General features: G+C 44.4%; 1 protein-coding gene across 2 annotated transcripts; it reads right to left on the bottom strand.

Moving 5' to 3' along the window:
- Window positions 1-799: 799 nt before the first annotated feature.
- On the bottom strand, window positions 800-17519 carry LOC121567756 (PHD finger protein 12-like). 2 transcript variants are annotated; one of them, XM_041878011.2, is made up of 13 exons: window positions 16079-17519; window positions 15363-15544; window positions 6215-6287; window positions 5428-6026; window positions 5025-5157; window positions 4521-4682; window positions 4149-4295; window positions 3013-3874; window positions 2596-2766; window positions 2405-2512; window positions 2227-2309; window positions 1940-2078; window positions 800-1736 (listed from the first exon to the last, which is right to left on the bottom strand). In XM_041878011.2, the coding sequence occupies exons 1-13, from the start codon at window positions 16142-16144 to the stop codon at window positions 1348-1350; spliced, it is 3114 nt and encodes a 1037-aa protein (XP_041733945.1). In that variant the 5' UTR covers window positions 16145-17519; the 3' UTR covers window positions 800-1347. The 2 variants fall into 2 exon arrangements, with proteins under 2 accessions (XP_041733945.1, XP_041733946.1); XM_041878012.1 differs by lacking the exons at window positions 15363-15544; window positions 16079-17519 and adding an exon at window positions 9402-9440.
- Between the last annotated feature and the right edge of the window lie 2778 nt (window positions 17520-20297).

The following is a 20297-nucleotide window of genomic DNA, read 5'->3' on the forward strand; positions in this document are numbered from 1 at the left end:
TAACAGACAGGCAGAAACCGACAAAGAACGCTTATTTACAGAGTACAAGAGTTAAAACGAGAGCTAAAACAATCCGACACTATTTACACCATGGATGACAGGACTCAGAACAGGTTTAACAACAAACTTTTCTGCAACACTACCAAATATCACAAGAAGGAGTCCATGGGAGGTACTGTACACTTAAAAATAAAAAACGACCACAATGGTTCATGTACAGGATATCCAACTGAAAAGCACCGAATCAATCATATTTACATGAATATACTGTACATACAAATGTGTGTATAAGCATGTAAGGGTCCATGAATGTATAGCTAGCTACCTGTGGTGCAAACGTAGCAACAACAACAAAAACATGTGAGTACTACAATTTCAATATCACAAAATAAAATGTTTTGGCTACATGAGCTGGCTGAAAAATAAGGAAATGTTATATAATATATATAACTAGACTGGCAAAAAAAATTGACAAATATTTGAAGTCCAATGATCGAGAGGAATTGACAAAAACTTTCAGTCAATCTAAATCAGTGGTTCTCAACTGGTTTTGCCTCGGGGACCCAAATTGAACCAAGTAGTCTGTCGCGACCCAATATTCGCATCACGAAAAACAAATCGCCAAAATGCAATCCGGAAAACTTTTGAATGCTATATTGATAGTAAATGGCGGCAGGTAGCTTAGTGGGTAAGAGCGTTGTGCCAGTAACCGAAAGGTCGCTGGTTCTAATCCCCGGGCCGACTAGGTGAAAAATCTGTCGATGTGCCCTTAAGCAAGGCACTTAACCCTAATTGCTCCTGTAAGTCGCTCTGGATAAGAGCGTCTGCTAAATGACAAATGTAAAATGTAGCAATTATATGACAAGGGAACAACATTCCCACCTCTTTCATTGTCAATAATTAAATGTTGCCCATATTATTGATGTTAATAAACTCACTGGTGTGAGACCACAAAATCAACCAAAATAGTGCTGCTAATAGCTCTATATTGAAAATACTGTGATTGAAGAGATACATTTTTTATAATTGTAAGTTCATTATCATTTCTACACACTTTCTACCTGGTTTAAGTCATAATAATAATAATAATATAATAATAAAGTCATCTAAGTTTAGACTAGTATTTCTTCATACAACATTTCTACTCAGACAACCTCCCATGACCCAAATTTGGGTCGCGACCCACCAGTTGAGAATCGCTTATCTAAATAACAGATTTGAGATACTGATTTTAATGCGAAAGTATAAACAAAATAAATTAAAATATATATTTTCCCTGTGTAACAACCAGCTCTCTAGGGTTCCCTTAGGTTTGACTGGAAAGATTTGAAAAAGAGAGCATTTGGGCTATGGAACAGAGTTGCACTTGGTGGAGTTTGATAGTCTGTCTGCCCCCTCTTGGCTGGGGGTGGTATTGGCAGGGGTGGTTTTGGCAGGGGTGGTATTGGCAGTGGCAGCTCCCTCTTCTTTGGGCTGCTTGCTGGCGAACTCAACAATGCTGAAGACAAACTGCATGCAGCCCAGTTTGATGTAGCTGCCGTGGTGGAGCAGCGCTGTGCCCTCCCAGCCGGCCCCGCTGCCACCGATCAGGCTGGAACTGCTAGCCTTGCAATTACAGGAGAGCCTGGGTCCTCCCTGGGGCTGGCTGCTCATCACTCCCCCTGATGGCATCAGACCAGTCCTGGGGCCTGGCCCAGCCTCAGCCCCCTCCTCCTGCTCTCTCATCTTACAGCGGCCTGAAGAAAGAGGGCACCATCACTCACAAGTCTCCTACAGACACACAGGGCTGGCCAAACCACACACACCCCACCTCTACAGGTTTAAGGTGATGGGGCATAACATACACCCACCTGCATGTTGCACACAGGAGAGACATGGGGTTTCAAACTCAGCTAAATTGCTAGTGTGTGTGTGTACACATATGCTGTGTGTTACTTACGGACAATGCCCTGCACTTTGGACACCAGGCCATTAGCCGGGCTAGGGGAGGCCTTTTCAGAGAAGTCACAGGAGTAGAGCACGTTGTCCACCGTGGTCCCATGCTCACTGTAGTTGAGCAGCTCGTAGTGCTTGGTGTTCTACACACAGGTACAAGATAACCATCAGTCATGTTGTCTGTAGTGCTACTGTTAATTCAAATAGTGCTCACTGCTCAGGTCATAGCAATGGGAAAAATAATTTTTGTTCGGCAAGCTTTCAGTGTCTCAAACAGGATAGACAACCTACCCCGTCGTAAAAGATGCAGGCGTGTTTTCCAGATACATAATTACAATGCCCATAGTTTGTAAGGCACACATCCATGTCAGCACCTACACAGGGTTGTCAGAGAGAAAGACTGATGAGACTTTGTTCCATGTTGAGTAAAGATCACAGTATTTCATAACACAGCATGGGCGGTCCTTACCAGCTCCTATGTACAGGGTCCTATAAGACATGTTGATGGCTCCTCCCTTCCCCATGAGTGGATAGAACGTTGCTCTCGCCTGCACCTCCTTCTGTTGTTCTGTGATTGCTACAGATTGTGGAGGATTACATTTTATTGTATAACATTCCTATGCCACTAAAATGAAACTGCCAGACGGGGGGGGGTCTTACCCTCTGTGCGTGGTGCGGGAGATTGAGGTTTGAGGGCGACGGTGGGAGGAGGGGTAGCGGTTAGACAGCTGCCTTGGGGGGTTGGGGCCACTTTGGGGGGGAACAGCTGCTGTATCCTCTGCCAGGCCAGGAGTTTGACTAACTCCTCATCCAGGTTACTCACCTCGATCTCTGTATGAACAAAAACATCAACAAGTTTCAACGTCATCATAGACTTCACTTGAAACAATCCTGTATCTCAGCTATTATCTGACAGCAGCATTACAGGCCATTTAATCAGCATGGCCGAAACATTAATGCACTGTTGCAACTTTTTATAAAGTACACATTTTTAAACTGGACAGCAAGAGATGCTCATCACCTAGGCCTAATTATGAACAGTGGTACTGTTAGAATGGGGTTGAGGTAGCTACTTACCCCCATCCCCTTCCATCATGGCCTTCATGCCTCCAGACAGGTCTGCTATGGAGGAGGAGGAGATGGAGCTGGGTAACATAGAGCTGCCCTTTAGATCTGGCCCTGGGGAGAAACCGTGAGGTGTGGTGGTGGGCTGTCTTGCTGTGCTGGAGTCTTTGACGGCTCTGGGTGGGGTGAAGACATGGACACCCGGGGTGGGGCTTGGGCAGAGCGTCAGCTCACTGCAGCAGCTCAGAGGGGTGGCCTGAGCCCCTGCCTTGCCTGGAGGAGTCCCGTGGGCCTGGCTCTTGACGTCCTGCCCTGTAGCTGCACACGTCGAAGGGGGACAGCCTTTCTGAGTGCAAGACTCCAGGGGGCTGCCCCTCTCCGTTTTAACCACAACCCCTCTTCTCAGGTGGTTGGGTAGCCCCAGAGCAGAGGTTGGGAGTGAGGCTGGAGGGGTGAGTATGTGCAGCTGGAGCTCTGTCTGTCTGCATGCATCTGAGGCAGCGTCACACACTACCGGCCCGTTGGCTTGTACAGGCTGTTCCGTTAGGGGCCCGTTGACTTTCCTGCACGTCAGACAGTTCTGACATGGCCTCACCGTGCAGCTGCAGCTTTCCTGGCCCTGTGAGAGTTCCTTCAGTACCGGGGCCCCCTGGGTGCCATCAGATGTATGGCAGGGCTTAGAGCAGGGGGAAGGCAGGGCAGAAGCTGTCCTTTCTGCAAGGGGCAGAGAGCTGGTCTCCTCTAGAGCAACACAGGGCTTAATGTATTTCTGTTCCTTGTCTGTCTGTTCAGAGTCCCAGTCTGACAAGGACTTCTGCTTGCCAGATAAATGTCGCATGATGCTGCACTGGAGCGCCATGACGTCTCGAAGCCACTGAACAACAAAGAAAAAAACATTTCAGTGAAAAGAACAAGCACCTTCACCCGTCCAGTAACTCCAAATAAACATACATTTACAGTTATTACACATTCAATAATTTGCAGTTAATCCCTAGCATGTCTCCTATGCTCCTAGCTGGGCCAGAGCCCATTGATTTGTTTATCAAGTGCTTCAGATGTGTCTCAGGCACAGCCCAAAGGAACCACTGAATCCCAGTGTAGTAGACAGTTACTAGTGGGTGAGTTTCTGCTGTGTCTGCCATGCCTACCTCCTGTTGCTCCGCCTGGCTGGTAAAATGCTGAGGGGAGCAGTCCTGGTTTGGGACGCCATTACAGATCAGCTCCCCGTTACGCACCCCTGCTGGAGCCAACATGGCCGGGGGGTTCTTGTACTGGGACTTAACAGCGTCGGGTACCTGTACGGCACACACACATTATATTATTTACAGGAGCAGTGAAGTCCCATTGTGGTTCTTCACATTCATAATTAATTCACTCTTAAAGCAGCTTAGTTGACAAATCAATAATTTATTGAAAATCTGTCTTCATCACCACTACAGTATTTCCAAGTGAAGACAAGCAAAAACTGATTTCATAACATTATATGGCTTTTACTCTGGGACAGATTCAGCATAAGCTACCTTGAGCGCCTTCGTCTTGTGGTGGACACCGCTGCGGACAGGCGGGTTCTGTCGGTGGACCCATCGCAGGAAGTCCACCTTGACGGCATGCTGGGATATCCTGTCCTGGAACTGGTCTAAGAGCTGGCAGCGGCTGGTTAGGGACATGCTCCTCTGCTTCAGCTGGAGAACAGGACAGGAGGCCATGTCAGGAACAGAGCGACGTCTATCCCTGAATCAACCCTTAGCCCGACACCATGCACTTGTAACAAGTCTACAAACCCTAAAGCTCAGCTGGAGAACAGGTCACGTCAGTAACGGAATAACTTCTACATACTACGGTTGAGAGATATCACCCAAACACAACTACAAACCCTTTTCCTTTACAGAGAAAACACAGCCATTCCTGTCTAAAAATCACCATATCCTTACTGTTTTTAGGCCTGCCAAAAAACTGAAACCCAATTCCATGCATGAGGATGCTTGGCCACCAGATAATGCCAGGGGGTTAGCTGCTCCGCTTACCACCAAGTGCTCCATATGGTTGGGGCACATCCATCTGCCTGTGGGCATGGCAGTGAGTGGGGGGTCCAGGCAGTCCATGTGGAAGAGCAGAGGGCAATAGTCACACTGAACCAAGGGGGCCATTCTACAGCTCCTATAGGACAGAGAGGAGCACAGAGAGGAGCACAGAGGAGGACAGAGAGGAGCACAGAGAGGAGCACAGAGAAAGACAGATTGGAGGACAGAGAGGAGACGGTAAGATTGGATTAGCAAGGTCAGCCAACTACTGCACGCAGACACATACACAAACTCTGAAAATATAAGTGGTGGAGTCTATTTAGATTCCCCAAATACAGATTGTATTTGAAAAATGTGTGTTGATATAACTAACGATGACATTGCGGGTTTGGTTGACTAATCATACCTTGTGCAGGAGAAGCACACCCTGACTGGCAGAGGAACGAGGCCATTGGGGTCCATCTCATGCTGTGGCCTCCTGAAAGTCTTCATGATCAGCTCCTCTTTCCTCCTCCGTTTACTGCTGCCTGGCAGTGCTGTGGTGCAAGTGAGCTCGTTGGGCAGCTGGAACTGCGAGGGGTTCCTCTCCATGGCGGCGGCGATGAGCAGCTGAAAGGGCCTCTTGAGGAGCCGTGGTGTGGGGGTAGGGGTGGTGGTGGTGGTGGCTCGCTCAGGTTCAGAGCCCTGGGCCACCACCCCCTCCTCTGCCTTGGCCACCCCCTCCTCTGCCTTGGCCACCCCCTCCTCTGCATCGTTCTGCTCCTCCGAGGGGGTGGGTGTGCCCGGTCGCTCAAGGCGCTCCAGACGCTCGAGATGCACGGCAGCCACCCGCAGACCAGGTCCTGCTGCTCCGACCCCGGGGGGCAGCCTGTCCAGACGCAGCGTAGTGGTGGTAATGGTGGTGGTGCCCCGCTCCAGTTCAGCTGCAGGGGGGGGTGAGCGTTTGGAGAGGGGCCTCTCCCTCTCCAGCAGGCCATTTGTCGGCTCAGTCTTCTGCTCCCGCTTCTGAGGGTGACAGTCAGATAGCAGAGTCAGGGACCAGCTAGGATCAGACAGTATTCACCACTACTAGGGTTGTTGCAATACTTTGACTCGTATTGATACATTGTAAATGGGTGTTAACAGCCTAACACACCTGAAGCATAATACCATCTCTCTGTTGTGAGCATCATCATGTATTGTTGAACACTCACCTTTCTGCGGACGTTGCAGCGATGACACATCCAGTCACCAGGGGGCAGCATTCCTTCACTCAATGGTGGGTTACTATGGGAACCACAAAGAAACAGCCATAAAAATGACTTTTCTGCTAGTCATTTTATTCATAGGTCCAATGTGGATCAATTACCATGTAAGCTTTATAAGGCCTAATGCCAAACAACTCATAATACACCATTGGTCAGAGCATCTATGTACTTTTGAGGCATAGTCTATAATTGGGGTATAGGGGAGTGATGTAATTGACCTTTGCTGGAACAGGTCTATGTTTGGAAATACCACAACAATGTGTATAGCACATCAAAATACACCTTTTAATACCTAATGCCAAACCCTACTTTCATGCTTGAGTGTTTACTGTTAGAATGGCTTCTTTTCCAAATGCCTGTCTCTATCTAGTGGGCTTAATGTGACACTGCCTGGCATGCCAACTTGTCAAAACAAGAGAAGACTTAGTCAATATTGAATACAGTTTTAACTTTATCTTTTAAAATCACTAACGCAGTAAAGGTAAGCACTACTAACATGCCCCACAACAATGTTGTTGTACTCCAGACCGGTGTCAGATACATTTTCACTCTGTCTCGGACAATGAAGACTCAATTTCTTCCCGAGACAGCTCCCATTCAGTCAGCGCATAAAGCCACTTCGCCAGGCCAAATATCCACACTCCTTTCATGACACATTCATTTCTTATGGCCTATTGAAACCTGGGCTTCGTACTTTACTGGTAACTTTAGTGTCCATTACTTTCATTGAAAAATGTTGTCAAATTTCCTTGGTAGGGAAATTGTTTGAAAGATGCATGCTCACTGTTAGTAAGGGGAGACCGGAGGAAGTTGTAACATATTTTGTATTTTATCTATTATAGACTTGGGTTACTGGTAATATGAAGAGTGTATCTTTATTTGCCCTCAGCATGCATTTAGTTTCACCATTCTGAATGTCTAAAGAATCAATATGTTCTTCTTAAAATTTGAACACAGAAAATGTTTTACTGTTATCATGGCAATTTCACACAATTACAATCATCGTCTTGAATTGATCTCACTTTAGGTGGTCTACGAACACAACACCTGGCTGTGATGCTCAAACTCTATTCTACCACCCAGTTTATACAGCCTGACATCATAATGAATTGTTGGAATGCTTTCAGATGTTTCTAATCTACTACATATACAGCTATTGCAATGGCAGTTGTCACTGTGATTGTAGGATGTAACTGAAATTAAATCACATTGCTGATGTTACCAGCAATGTCAAATTTTACAGTCCACCCAAGGGGATATGCAAATGTTCTATTTGCAAAGACCAATATTATACTCAGTACTGTAGGTGGAAAGCCTTGTACTGTAGCCTAGCTCACAACCAAGACCTGCACTACTGGTAGGCTGGACAATAGAACGAGTCAAAATTCACCCAAGGCTGAAAAACGGCCAAAGAACATTGGCTGAGCTGGAACATTAGCGCGAGGCCATAGCAAATGAATTGAAACGAACCATCGCTGTGCCTCTTCTGACTGGAATGATCCTTCAAATTCAATTTTTCCTAAATGGCACCAAAACATTTCTACCTTTTTATTTTACCACTACAATCGGTTCATAGGGCGAAACTGAAAAATAACTTGTGTAGAAAGTAAACATCTGCACCTCGATGGTGCCAAGTGTGCTTATGTCTGCCTAACGAGGAAGTAGGAAAAAAGGGGCAACTTCTGACTTTTTCCTGATCTAGCGATCATTGACAGCAGAGTACGCTGCCCAACCTTATGTCATAAGAAAGAGGAGATTATCCTGATTAAAATGGCGTCCGACTTGAAAAAAATCAAAATATACACATTGTGAGATATTTGGTTAAATATACCAGCATGCCTCTCCATAGGAAAACAATTGGGGGTGCTCAGAGTTCCAAGGGCAGAAAATATTTCAGGGCTAGCGTTTGATGACAATGGAGTACGCTGCCCAGCCTTACATAATTAGAAAGAGGAGATTATCATGATTAAAATGGTGTCCGACTTGAGAAAATCTAAATATAATAACTTCAAACCATTAAAATACATACATTGAGATATTTGGCAAAATAGACAGACGTCCCCATTTCCCCAAAACAATGGCAGTCTGAAAGTTCTAAGAGCAGTCTTATTTAATCAGCTTACCATTTTTCTACTACCATTTGCCTTTTTGTGTTTAACACACAAGCAGGCAGTAACCGAAAGGTGGCTGGATGGAATCCCCGAGCTGACTAGGTGAAAAATCTGTCAATGTACCCTTGAGCAAGGCACTTAACCCTAGTCGCTCTGGATAAGAGCATCTGCTAAATGATTAAAATGTAAATGTAAACTAGGCCTCTACATGAAAGCGTGGCAAGAACATTTTATTTTAATTTTTTTTTAGTTTAGCGCATCTGACTGGTGATTATTTGGCTGGGGTTCAATACTCGCTATAGTTACTATTTTTTTGCTCTCCCAAAAGCAACATAGGCCTAATACAAGATATATAGCTAACTGTAAAGTAATGAGTGACCATTTTAGAAAATCATGGGACATATAGTCTTTGGTTGCATGTTATTTTATGTCAATCATATTGCTGCTTGTAGCCTACAACTGATGCATTGTGGTCTTATGCTGCCATCTATTGGAAATATTTGGCAATTAAAAGTTATTCATTCACGTCAAGACATTGGTGAGGCAGCTGAGAAAGTGTATTTTTCTTATTCATTCCTGAGATCAGCCTCAAACCTGCCAGACCCCAACTGTTGGCCTTTGACAGAGGTTACTAGACCACACCCAGTTCAAGCCACATTTGAGAAATAAAACAAATGTGGCTTGTTTATCAAGTGTTCTGCCTTGCAATAATAAATAATAACACAAAAAAGAGGATAATGCATAGATTAACAAAATAATCAAAATGCTATTTAGTACTATAATGGTATTTACTAACATAATATTATTACTCAAATAGTTTCTAAAAGTGTTCTAGGCTACCCTAACCTAGAATGGCCCTGGTGCCGACAACGAAGATGGCGGCCTCGCGACTAGCTCTTAGGAAACTTTGTAGTATTTTGTTTTTTTATGTATTAATTTTTACATTAATAGCTCAGAAAGTGTTTCGTATCATTACATACAGCCGGGGAAAACTATTGGATATCACAGCGGCGGTAACTCACCAGCATTACGACCAGGAATACGACTTTCCCGAAGCAGATCCTTTGTTTGCTCTCCCCAGGGCAACTGAACTGATTCGAGCGGCTGACCCAAACATCGCCGGCGGAGGAGAGGCACTCGGAGCGGCCTGCTGGTTCGACTTAGGAGGCGCCCACACCACCCATCGCTTCCAAGTATACTACTAACTAATGTTCATTCTCTGGTTAACAAGGTCGACGAACTCCGGGCAAGGATTTCTTTCCAGAGAGACATCAAGGCCTGTAACATACTTTGTTTCACAGAAACATGGCTCTCTTGGGATATTCTGTCGAAATCGGTCCAGCCAGATGGGTTCTCAGTTCATCACGCAGACAGGAATAAATATCTCTCCGGGAAGCAGAAGGGCAGAGGTGTGTGTTTCATGATTAACGACTCATGGTGTAATTGTAGTAACATACAGGAACTCAAGTTTTTTTGTTCACCCGACCTAGAATATCTCAATCAAATGCCGACAATATTATCTCACAAGATAATTCTTAGGTTATAGTCATGGCTGTGTATATCCCCCTTCAAGCCGATACTACGACGGCCCTCAAAGAACTTCACTGGACTTTATGCAAACTGGAAACCACATTTCCTGAGGCTGCATTTATCTTAGCCGGGGATTTTAACAAAGCAAATTTGAGGACTAGGCTGCCGAAGTTCTATCAACATATCGACTGTTGTACTCGCGCTGCCAAAATCCTCGACCATTGCTATTCAAACTTACGTGATGGTTATAAGGCCCTCCCCTGCCCTCCTTTGAGCAAATCTGACCACAACTCCACTTTGCTCCTCCCTTCCTATAGGCAGAAACTCAAACAGGAAATACCTGTGCTAAGGACTATTCAACGCTGGTCTGACTAATTGGAATCCAAGCTCAAAGATTGTTTTGATCAAGCGGACTGGGATATGTTCCGGGTAGCTTCCGAAAATAATTTAGACGAATACACTGAAACGGTGACTGAGTTTATCAGGAAGTGTATAGGTGATGTTGTGCCCACTGTGACTATTAAAACCTACCCTAACCAGAAACCTTGGATAGATGGCAGCATTCGCGCAAATCTGAAAGCGTGAACCACCGCATTCAACCATGGCAAGGTGACTGGGAATATGGCAGAATACAAACAGTGTAGCTACTCACTCCGCATGGGAATTAAACTGGCAAAACATCAGTATAGAGACAAAGTGGAGTCGCAATTCAACAGCTCAGACACGAGACGTATGTAGCAGGGTATACAGACAATCACGGACTACAAAAGGAAAACCAGCCACGTCACCGACACACTAGGTCTGAACCCCGCCCTGTGCAACTGGGTCCTGGACTTCCTGACGGGCCGCCCCCAGGTGGTGAAGGTAGGAAACAACATCTCCACTTCGCTGATCCTCAACACTGGGGCCCCACAAGGGTGCGTGCTCAGCCCCCTCCTGTACTCCCTGTTCACCCATGACTGCGTGGCCAAGCACGCCTCCAACTCAATTATCAAGTTTGCAGACGACACAACAGTAGTAGGCTTGATTACCAACAATGACGAGACCGCCTACAGGGATGAGGTGAGGGCTCTGGGAGTGTGGTGCCAGGAAAATAACCTCTCACTCAACATCAACAAAACAAAGGAGATGATCGTGGACTTCAGGAAACAGCAGAGGGTGCACCCCCCTATCCACATCGACGGGACCGCAGTGGAGAAGGTGGAAAGCTTCAAGTTCCTTGGCGTACACATCACTGACAAACTGAAATGGTCCACCCATGCAGACAGTGTGGTGAAAAAGGCACAACAGAGCCTCTTCAACCTCAGGAGGCTGAAGAAATTCGGCTTGGCACCTAAAACCCTCAAACTTTTACAGATGCACAATTGAGACCATCCTGTCGGGCTGTATCACCACCTGGTACGGCAACTGCACTGCCCGCAGGGCTCTCCAGAGGGTGGTGCGGTCTGCCGAACGCATTCCCAGGGGCAAACTACCCACCCTCCAAGACACATAAAGCACCCGATGTCACAGGAAGGCCAAAAAGATAATCAAGGACATCAACCACCCGAGCCACTGCATGTTCACTCCGCTATCATCCAGAAGGCGAGGTCAGTACAGGTGCATCAAAGCTGGGACCGAGAGAATGAAAAACAGCTTCTATGTCAAGGCCATCAGACTGTTAAATAGCCATCACTAGCACATTAGAGGCTGCTGCTGCCTATTGAAATCACTGGCCACGTTAAGAAATGGAACACTAGTCACTTTAATAATGTTTACATATCTTGCACTACTCATCTCATATGTATATACTGCATTCTATTCTATAATATTCTACTGTATCTTAGTCCATGCAGCCCTGTCATTGCTTGTCCATATACAGTTGAAGTCGGAAGTTTACATAGGTTGGAGTCATTAAAACTTGTTTTTCAACCACTACACACATTTCTTATTAACAAACTATCGTTTTGGCAAGTCGGTTAGGACATCTACCTTGTGCATGACACGTAATTTTTCCAACAGTTGTTTACAGACAGATTATTTCACTTATAATTCACTGTATCACAATTCCAGTGGGTCAGAAGTTTACATACACTAAGTTGACTGTGCATTTAAACAGCTTGGAAAAATTCCAGAAAATGATGTCATGGCTTTAGAAGCTTCTGATAGGCTAATTGACATCATTTGAGTCAATTGGAGGTGTACCTGTGGATGTATTTCAAGGCCTACCTTCATACTCAGTACCTCTTTGCTTGACATCATGGGAAAATCAAAATAAATCAGCCAAGACCTCAGAAACAAATTTGTAGACCTCCACAAGTCTGGTTCATCCAAACGCCTGAAGGTACCACGTTCATCTGTACAAATAATAGTACGCAAGTATAAACACCATGGGACCACGCAGCCGTCATTCCACTCAGGAAGGAGATGCGTTCTGTCTCCTAGAGATGAACGTACTTTGGTGCGAAAAATGCAACTCAATCCCAGAACAGCAGCAAAGGACCTTGTGAAGATGCTGGAGGAAACAGGTACAAAAGTATCTATTTCCACAGTCAAATGAGTCCTATATCGACATAACCTGAAAGGCCGCTCAGCAAGGAAGAAGCCACTGGTCCAAAACCACCATAGAAAAAGACTACGGTTTGCAACTGCACATGGGGACAAAGATCATACTTTTTGGAGAAATTTGGCCATAATGACCATCGTTAGTGGTGGCGCAGTGATCTAAGGCACTGCATCGCAGTGCTAGCTGTGCCACTAGAGATCCTGGTTCGAATCCAGGCTCTGTCGTAGCCGGCCGCGACCGGGAGACCCATGAGGCGGCGCACAATTGGCCCAGCGTCGTCCAGGGTAGGGGAGGGAATGGCCGGCAGGAATGTAGCTCAGTTGGTAGAGCATGGCGTTTGCAACGCCAGGGTTGTGGGTTCGATTCCCACAGGGGGGCCAGTATGAAAAATAAAACAAATAAAAAATAATGTATGCACTCACTAACTGTAAGTCGCTCTGGATAAGAGCGTCTGCTAAAATGTCTAAAATGTAAAAATGTTATGTTTGGAGGAAAAAGGGGGGCAGCTTGCAAGCCGAAGAACACCATCCCAACGTGAAGCATGGGGGTGGCAGCCTCATGCTGTGGGGGTGTTTTGCTGCAGGAGGGACTGGTGCACTTCACAAAATAGATGGCATCATGAGGAAGGAAAATTATGTGAATATATTGAAGCAACATCTCAAGACATCAGTCAGGAGTTAAATCTTGGACGCAAATGGGTCTTCCAAATGGACAATGACCCCAACCATACTTACAAAGTTGTGGAAAAATGGCTTAAGGACAACAACGTCAAGGTATTGGAGTGGCCATCACAAAGCCCTGACCTCTATCCTATAGAAAATGTGTGGGCAGAACTGAAAAAGTGTGTGCGAGCAAGGAGGCCTACAAACCTGACTCAGTTACACCAGCTCTGTCAGGAGGAATGGGCCAAAATTCACCCAACTTATTGTGGGAAGCTTGTGGAAGGCTACCCGAAACATCTGGCCCAAGTTAAACAATTTAAAGGCAATGCTACCAAATACTAATTGAGTGTATGTAAACTTCTGACCCACTGGGAATGTGATGAAATAAATAAAAGCTGAAATAAATCACTCTACTATTATTCTGACATTTCACATTCCTAAAATAAAGTGGCGATCCTAACTGACCTATAACAGGGAATTTTTACTAGGATTAAATGTCAGGAATTGTGAAAAACTGAGTTTAAATGTATTTGGCTAAGGTGTATGTAAACTTCCGACTTCAACTGTATGTATATATTTTTAAATTCCATTCCTTACTAGTTTTTTTTTTGTATTGGGTATATGTTGTGAAATTGTTAGATATTACTTGTTAGATATTACTGCACTGTCAGAGCTAGAAGCACAAGCATTTTGCTACACCCGCTATAACATCTGCTAAACACGTGTATGTGACAAATAACATTTGATTTGATAAATTTGGGGTTAAGGCTAAAATAGGTTATACGCAGGGTTAGAGTTTCTGAATTGCACTTTGTGACATCTGCTGATGTAATAGGGCTTTATAAATAAATGTGATTTATTGTTAGGTTCAGGGTTTTTAAGGCAAAAAACAGTATGGGTTTATAGCTCTTGCTCCTCCCTGTGGCCTTCTGTGCGTACAACATACTTCATTCGCGACACTTGCTAGGCTCATAATCTGAGGTAGCAACTGCATCAGATCTACAAATCTATGAACTAGACCTATCCATTTGGTTTGCAACTCAGTGAACCTGCGCAGCATTCGCTCAATTCTAAGCCTACGAACGAACAGATTTCAATGCAAATTACCCAGCAGCCATTTACAAAACAACAAATCCTATTAAAAAAATGGTTATTTCTTAATAGAAAAATGTATTCTGGCTGTTTAAATCAGAGAAATGTGGTTAACCGTGACCAGAAAATGTTTAACGTCTGATGGCTATGCGCCAGCCATCGCTAACACTGTGGGTCACCACAACGTGTACCCAGGTGAACAGTGAGCTTGCACACTAAGTAGCCGTGTTTATAGTAAGTTTCCTGAGGTAAGCCTACAAGGTTAACACGGGCAGGTCTAATTGCAAACAATAGAAAAGCTGGCATTGTGACGCAGAACAATGGGCTGGGAATAGAATGTTCGGAAGGCGAGAAGATGCCACGGTGCTCAATAGAACTAACAAGAGCTGGCAGGGTGAAAAATGCCCTAAAATATGGCCAGTTTTTTCGCGATTACTTCATAACTACGGCAAGCAGCTGGGACATAATATTATGAAACTGGGCTCCATGACGGATGCAATGAACTAGTTATCAGAAAAAGCGTTGTTAAAAATGTAATGTGTCCAGCCTACTACTGGCTCATATAATGAAAACTGTAGCTACCAACCAACATGATACATAGCCTGATGTTGCACAACTGTGTGGTGCAAATGTCTGAGTCCCCAATATACAAATAATAATATGCTAATCTCAAATCGAGTTAAAGATTTATTATCATAATTATATTCCTGCTAAAACCCAGAGAAACGTCAGTAAAATGGCACTGGAATAAAAAGTTTTTCCCAGGGAGGTCGCCATATTGTAAACAGAGCGAAGAGCAGCCTCGACTCCATTTTTGGCCAGCGTTTCCCAGCGCTCTCTCAGTCAGAGCTGGTGAGAGACGATGCCTGGAGCCAGGCAGACCGAGGCGTGGGCTGATTGCAAGCATTTTACCGGCTAATTTTAACCACGTCCTGGTTGCTGTATCACAATCCTCTTCCTAGTATGGTTGAAAAAACAACCCCCCCCCCCCCACCCACCCATTTAACGCATCTCATGTGTGGTATTTTGCACAGCGGCATGGTTCTGCAAGAAGCTGGACTGTCTACACAGGACAGGCGCAGTCATTCTGAATCCAGCAAACCATGCATGATCCTTGCCAAGCTAGTGGGATACAAGTATACTTTCACACATACCAGCATTGTAGATGGAAGGCGGCAGGACAATGGTCACAACACAGAAGGTCCCCTCCCTCATGACAACTATCACAGGTGTCGTGGTTGGTGGCCCTGCTCTTTCTCCGAAGGTCCCTTTCACTCCTCCGACTCCTCTTTTCACCATCCTCTGACTTGGGGGGTGCGAGCAGTGTTTGAATTTGCTGTAACAAGATGAAGATGTCTGAGAAATCTGGATAGCCTAATTGAACTATCTTCACAGCCCATGTAGGTTTGTTTACCGTCTTGCTAGCACATCAAACGAATAACGTTAAGTGTATGATTCAGTATCATGTCAGTAACATATCCTTTTTGATACTAGTTAGGTCAGTAAACTAAATCGCCTATTGCTGGAAGCTAGGGGCTTTACTGTAACGTTTAGTGAGTCTGCAGCAGTGATCAAAACAGCTGGCAACTAAAATATGGTTTTAAATGTTACTGTAGTGAAGCTAGAGTAATAACGTTTCCCATAAACTTGCTAGCCACACATTGCAAATAAGGGTATTTTGTCTTCATCCTAGCCAACGGCGTTAGGACAAAATTAAAGCCTCAAAATATAGCTAACGTTAGCTAGCTATTTGCTTTCATCTTGCTATCTAGCTAACCATGTCCATTTGGCTGGCTAGCTAGATAGCTAACAAACTTAAATGGTTGTATTTTAACTGACATTAGTAACGTTCTGTGGTGGCATTCCTCACCTCCATTAAACCCCCAGAGGTATCCAGGTCGTACACAATCGTTGGCGTCTCCATTTTGTCCCACATTCACCCAGCAGTCGACGACTTCTTGCAAATAATCCTATGGAACCAGCTAGCTAGTTTCGTTCCACGTCCTGTGTGGATTTGTCAAAAAACCTCCACACACGTTTCCTCCAAATTGCCTTTCTCTGTCTATTACTGTATATTGGAGAGGGAATAACGGACCCAATCAAGGTTAGCTTACGTAGCGACCTCGTATGCAAGCTAGCAACTGCTAGGTATCTGCTGTATCTGAATAAAATATAAACGTTAGGCACACACTAGACTGATAGCTACCTATTTCGCCAACGGTACTGTACCGTCGGTAGCTAGTTAACGTTAGTTTGACACACCAGCCATCAAGCAATGTTTGCTTGCTAACCACTGCAAGAATATCACGAATGTTATGAGTTTCTCAAAACCTCAACTTTGAGCCTATTCTAAACGGTCTTGTTATCAGGTTGCTGAACAACTGAATGTATATGTGAGGCCTAGCCATGGTTCTTGTTTCTGCTCCTAGCTAAGATTAGAAGACGATTGAAAATTCTGCAAACCCGCTCGCTTCCACTTTGCATTGTCAACAGTCAGAATACACAAAATGTAAAATGCTCGCAACGTTAAGCGTTATTTCAACAATGGGTTCCAAAATGCGTTTTGTTGTTATTCTTCCAACAGTGCAGGATCCTCAAGAAATGTATTTTTGTTCCGAGTTGGCGCAACCGCGAATGAAATTACGTTAGAGCATGCGCGTTTCAAGATTGTTGAAAAACATGGCCGCCGCAGCATATAAACGGTTGTCACTAGTTACCACAGCCATAAAGTCCAAATTGGGTATATCGTCAAAATTAATGACAACTAAAATGTGCTTTTTGGTCTAGGTTAGCAGTGTGGGCAAGGTTCAAAAGCAGACTTTCAGAAGATACATTGTAGAAATAGGAGGGGTTTACCCATAACTATGACTTTGTGGCTGTGGTAACTAGAGACGACGACACATAAACTAATAAAAATGTCATGCACATGGGAAGCCCTCAAAGACAAACGAGTACGTTTTTATAATCTTTGGTTGCGGTTTTCATCCCGTTTTTAGGTAGCTAGCTATAAACTGGTTAGCTAACGTTATTAATATTAGCTAGCGCTGCTAAGTTGTGAAATAACAGCTAGTTAACTACGCCACAGTCTTGTTCAGCTTTAACGAGCTATCTTCCCCTCTATTTATGCCTGACCACCGACGAAGCTTGCAAGCAAAACTACCCCCCCTCATTTCAATGTAGCCTTCGCCCGCCATTTTATTTGGACACAGTATGATCGACGTTCTTCTTCTTCTATGGTAAATTGGCGATCACACAAATTAATGTCCATCCCGCTACATACTGTGCGGGATGAAAACATGATTCCCAAAAAACTGAACAAACAACCAAAAAAACGACCAATAAATAATAAAATAAATCAAGACCCATGGGGCGGCGCACAATTGGCCCAGCGTCGTCCAGGGTAGGGGAGGGACTGGCCGGCAGGGATGTAGCTCAGTTGGTAGAGCATGGCATTTGCAACGCTAGGGTTGTGGGTTCGATTCCAGTATGGAAAAAAAAATGGAAAAAAAGAAGGTATGCACTCACTAACTGATAAGAGCGTCTGCTAAATGACTAAAATGTAATGTAAATGTAAACAACTTTTCTGTAAAAATAAATAAAACCTATCTTATCCCTACACAGACTCAAGGGGAACCGGGGATAACATTTACATTTTAGTCATTTAGCAGACGCTCTTATCCAGAGCAACTTACAGTTAAGTGAGTGCATACATTTTCATACTGGCCCCCCGTGATAACGGGTCTTCCTGGCGCCAGTACCCCTTGCAAGTCTTCAGTTGTAAAAATCCTTAAGTCCCAGAAACGTTTCTGCTGCAGCCACAATAATGTCCAGTTTCTTAGACTTCTTTGAGATTTGTGCTGTAGCGTTTATAAATGTGGCAACGAAATCCACCTTTTTAACACACAGGGTATGTTTTGTCTGGAAGCAAACATCCACTACCATATCTTCACTAGCATCACTGTTCTCTCAATTATTTTAATCGCCTCCGCAAAGGAGATTCGATTGACCGCTCTAACTTTTGCCACCTCAATCTCCTTCACCCTTACAGGGCACTCCAGGAACTCAGGATCATGATCCCCACCACAATTGCAACACTGTTCTTCAGCAGTCCTGGAAAAGTACTAAATTATCATACTTGAGTAAAAGTAAAGATACCTTAATAGAAAATGACTCAAGTAAAAATCACCCAGTAAAATACTACTTGAGTAAAAGTCTAAAAGTATTTGGTTTTAAATATACTTAAGTATCAAAGGTAAATGGAGTTGCTCAAATGTACTTAAGTATCAAAAGTATCATTTCAACTTCCTTATATTAAGCAAACCAGACGGCACAATTTTCTTGTTTTTTAATTTATTTACGGATAGCCAGGGCCACACTACAACGCTCAGACGTAATTTACAAACAAAGCATGTGTTTAGTGAGTCCGCCAGATCAGAGGCAGTAGGGATGACCAGGGATGTTCTCTTGAGAAGTGTGTCAATTGGACCATTTTCCTGTCAAAATGTAACGAGTACTTTGGGGTGTCAGGGAAAATGTATGGAGTAGAAAGTACATTATTTTATTTTGGAACGTAGTGAAGTTGTCACATCCTGATCTGTTTCACCTGTCTTTGTGATTGTCTCCACCCCCCTCCAGGTGTCGCCCATCTTCCCCAGTGTATTTATAACAGTGTTCTCTGTTGCTAGTTTGTTTTGTCAAGCCTACCAGCGGTTTTCCCCTTGCGCCTGTCTTTTCTAAAGTTCCTGTTTTCCTGGTGTCACACCACCCTGGATTATTGACCTCTGCCTGCCCTGACCCTGCCTGTCATTCTGTACCGTTTGGACTCTGATCTGGATTCCTGACCTCTGCCGCCCTTGACCTGTCGTTTGCCTGCTCCCTGTTTTTGTAATAAACTTTTACTTCGACACTGTCTGCATCTGGGTCTTCTCCTGAAACGTGATCGAAGTAAAGTACAGATACCAAAACTACTTAAGTAGTACTTAAAGTATTTTTACTTAAGTTCTTTACACCACTGTTCTTCAGTATTGTCTGCACACACTTGAAACATGGCCAAATTCTTACACTGCAGTAGTTTGGGGATGAAAGCTCTTAGAGCGTATCTTCCATAACCAAGGTTAACATGCGTAGGTATTTGCTCTTTGTCGAAAAACAACAGGACCTACAGACCTTTCTCCATTCACCCAGCGGGTCAGAAGCCGGGCACCAACCACACGAGGAATTCTCTTCAGCTATTCAACCTGAACATCCGTCGTCACCCCCCTGATAACTCCTTTGAGGTGTTCTACTCAGAAGTTCAAAACACAATTTATGTTGTCCGGATTCTTGAGGCCCACTGCAATCTTCCTCTGTTCTTCAGAAATACAATTAATCAAAATAAGACCACTCCTGGTCACTCTGACAGACTCCACTTTTCCAAGCGCAGACTTCACCATTTGAGACACCTGAAACGGGTCTCCCACATATGCATCCCAACAAGACGTGATTCATTATCATTCATACACGTATCCTCCACTCCAATTTTAGACAATTTCCTTTTTGTTCCAGTTTTCGATACTCCTGTTGTCCATTCAGAACATTCGTCTTCGCCAACTTTGCTCGACGCGCTGCTTGCTTCGAACTCAGCATCCACTTCCGCCATCTTCTCCACAGAGACCTCTCCCTCTCTAAGATCAAAGTTTTGCCCAACCAGCCGCCCGATGGCAGTATTATTCATTTTATGTCGCAAACGCCGTAAAAGGAATAATGGCGCCATCTGGCGGCCGGTTGGGCTATTCAAAGTTGTTATTTTTGCTATTAGGCTACTCCAAAAAGTTTGATTGAATTGTAATGAATGAGGATAGGTAGTATTGTACATAATGTTGTCTTATTTGGGAAGTATTTGTCAGCCGATTTTACCATAAGCACTTTTTTGTCTAGTCACCCCATTTTAGTAGACTAGGTGCCAGTGTGTCTGCACTGTTGTCAAATGTTCTATCTATATCGATGCCTCTTCTCCTTCCCATATTTTGTTAGAAGTGAACGGTAAGTGGCAGGGCAGAGGTAAACGATGGAGCAAGATAAAACTGGGTCAACAACATTCTCCTTATTTT

This window comes from Coregonus clupeaformis, chromosome 6 (genome assembly GCF_020615455.1).
Source record: "Coregonus clupeaformis isolate EN_2021a chromosome 6, ASM2061545v1, whole genome shotgun sequence".
Lineage (NCBI taxonomy): Eukaryota > Metazoa > Chordata > Actinopteri > Salmoniformes > Salmonidae > Coregonus > Coregonus clupeaformis.

Bases quoted from the DNA above. Each gene is read 5' to 3' on its own strand.
- LOC121567756 (XM_041878011.2), bottom strand. From the start codon at position 16,144: ATGTGGGACAAAATGGAGACGCCAACGATTGTGTACGACCTGGATACC. The intron at 3,875-4,148 runs GTAGGCATGGCA...TTTGTTGTTCAG, and splicing joins GCCAGGCGGAGCAACAGGAG to TGGCTTCGAGACGTCATGGC. The intron at 2,310-2,404 runs GTAAGGACCGCC...AACCCTGTGTAG, and splicing joins GACCCTGTACATAGGAGCTG to GTGCTGACATGGATGTGTGC.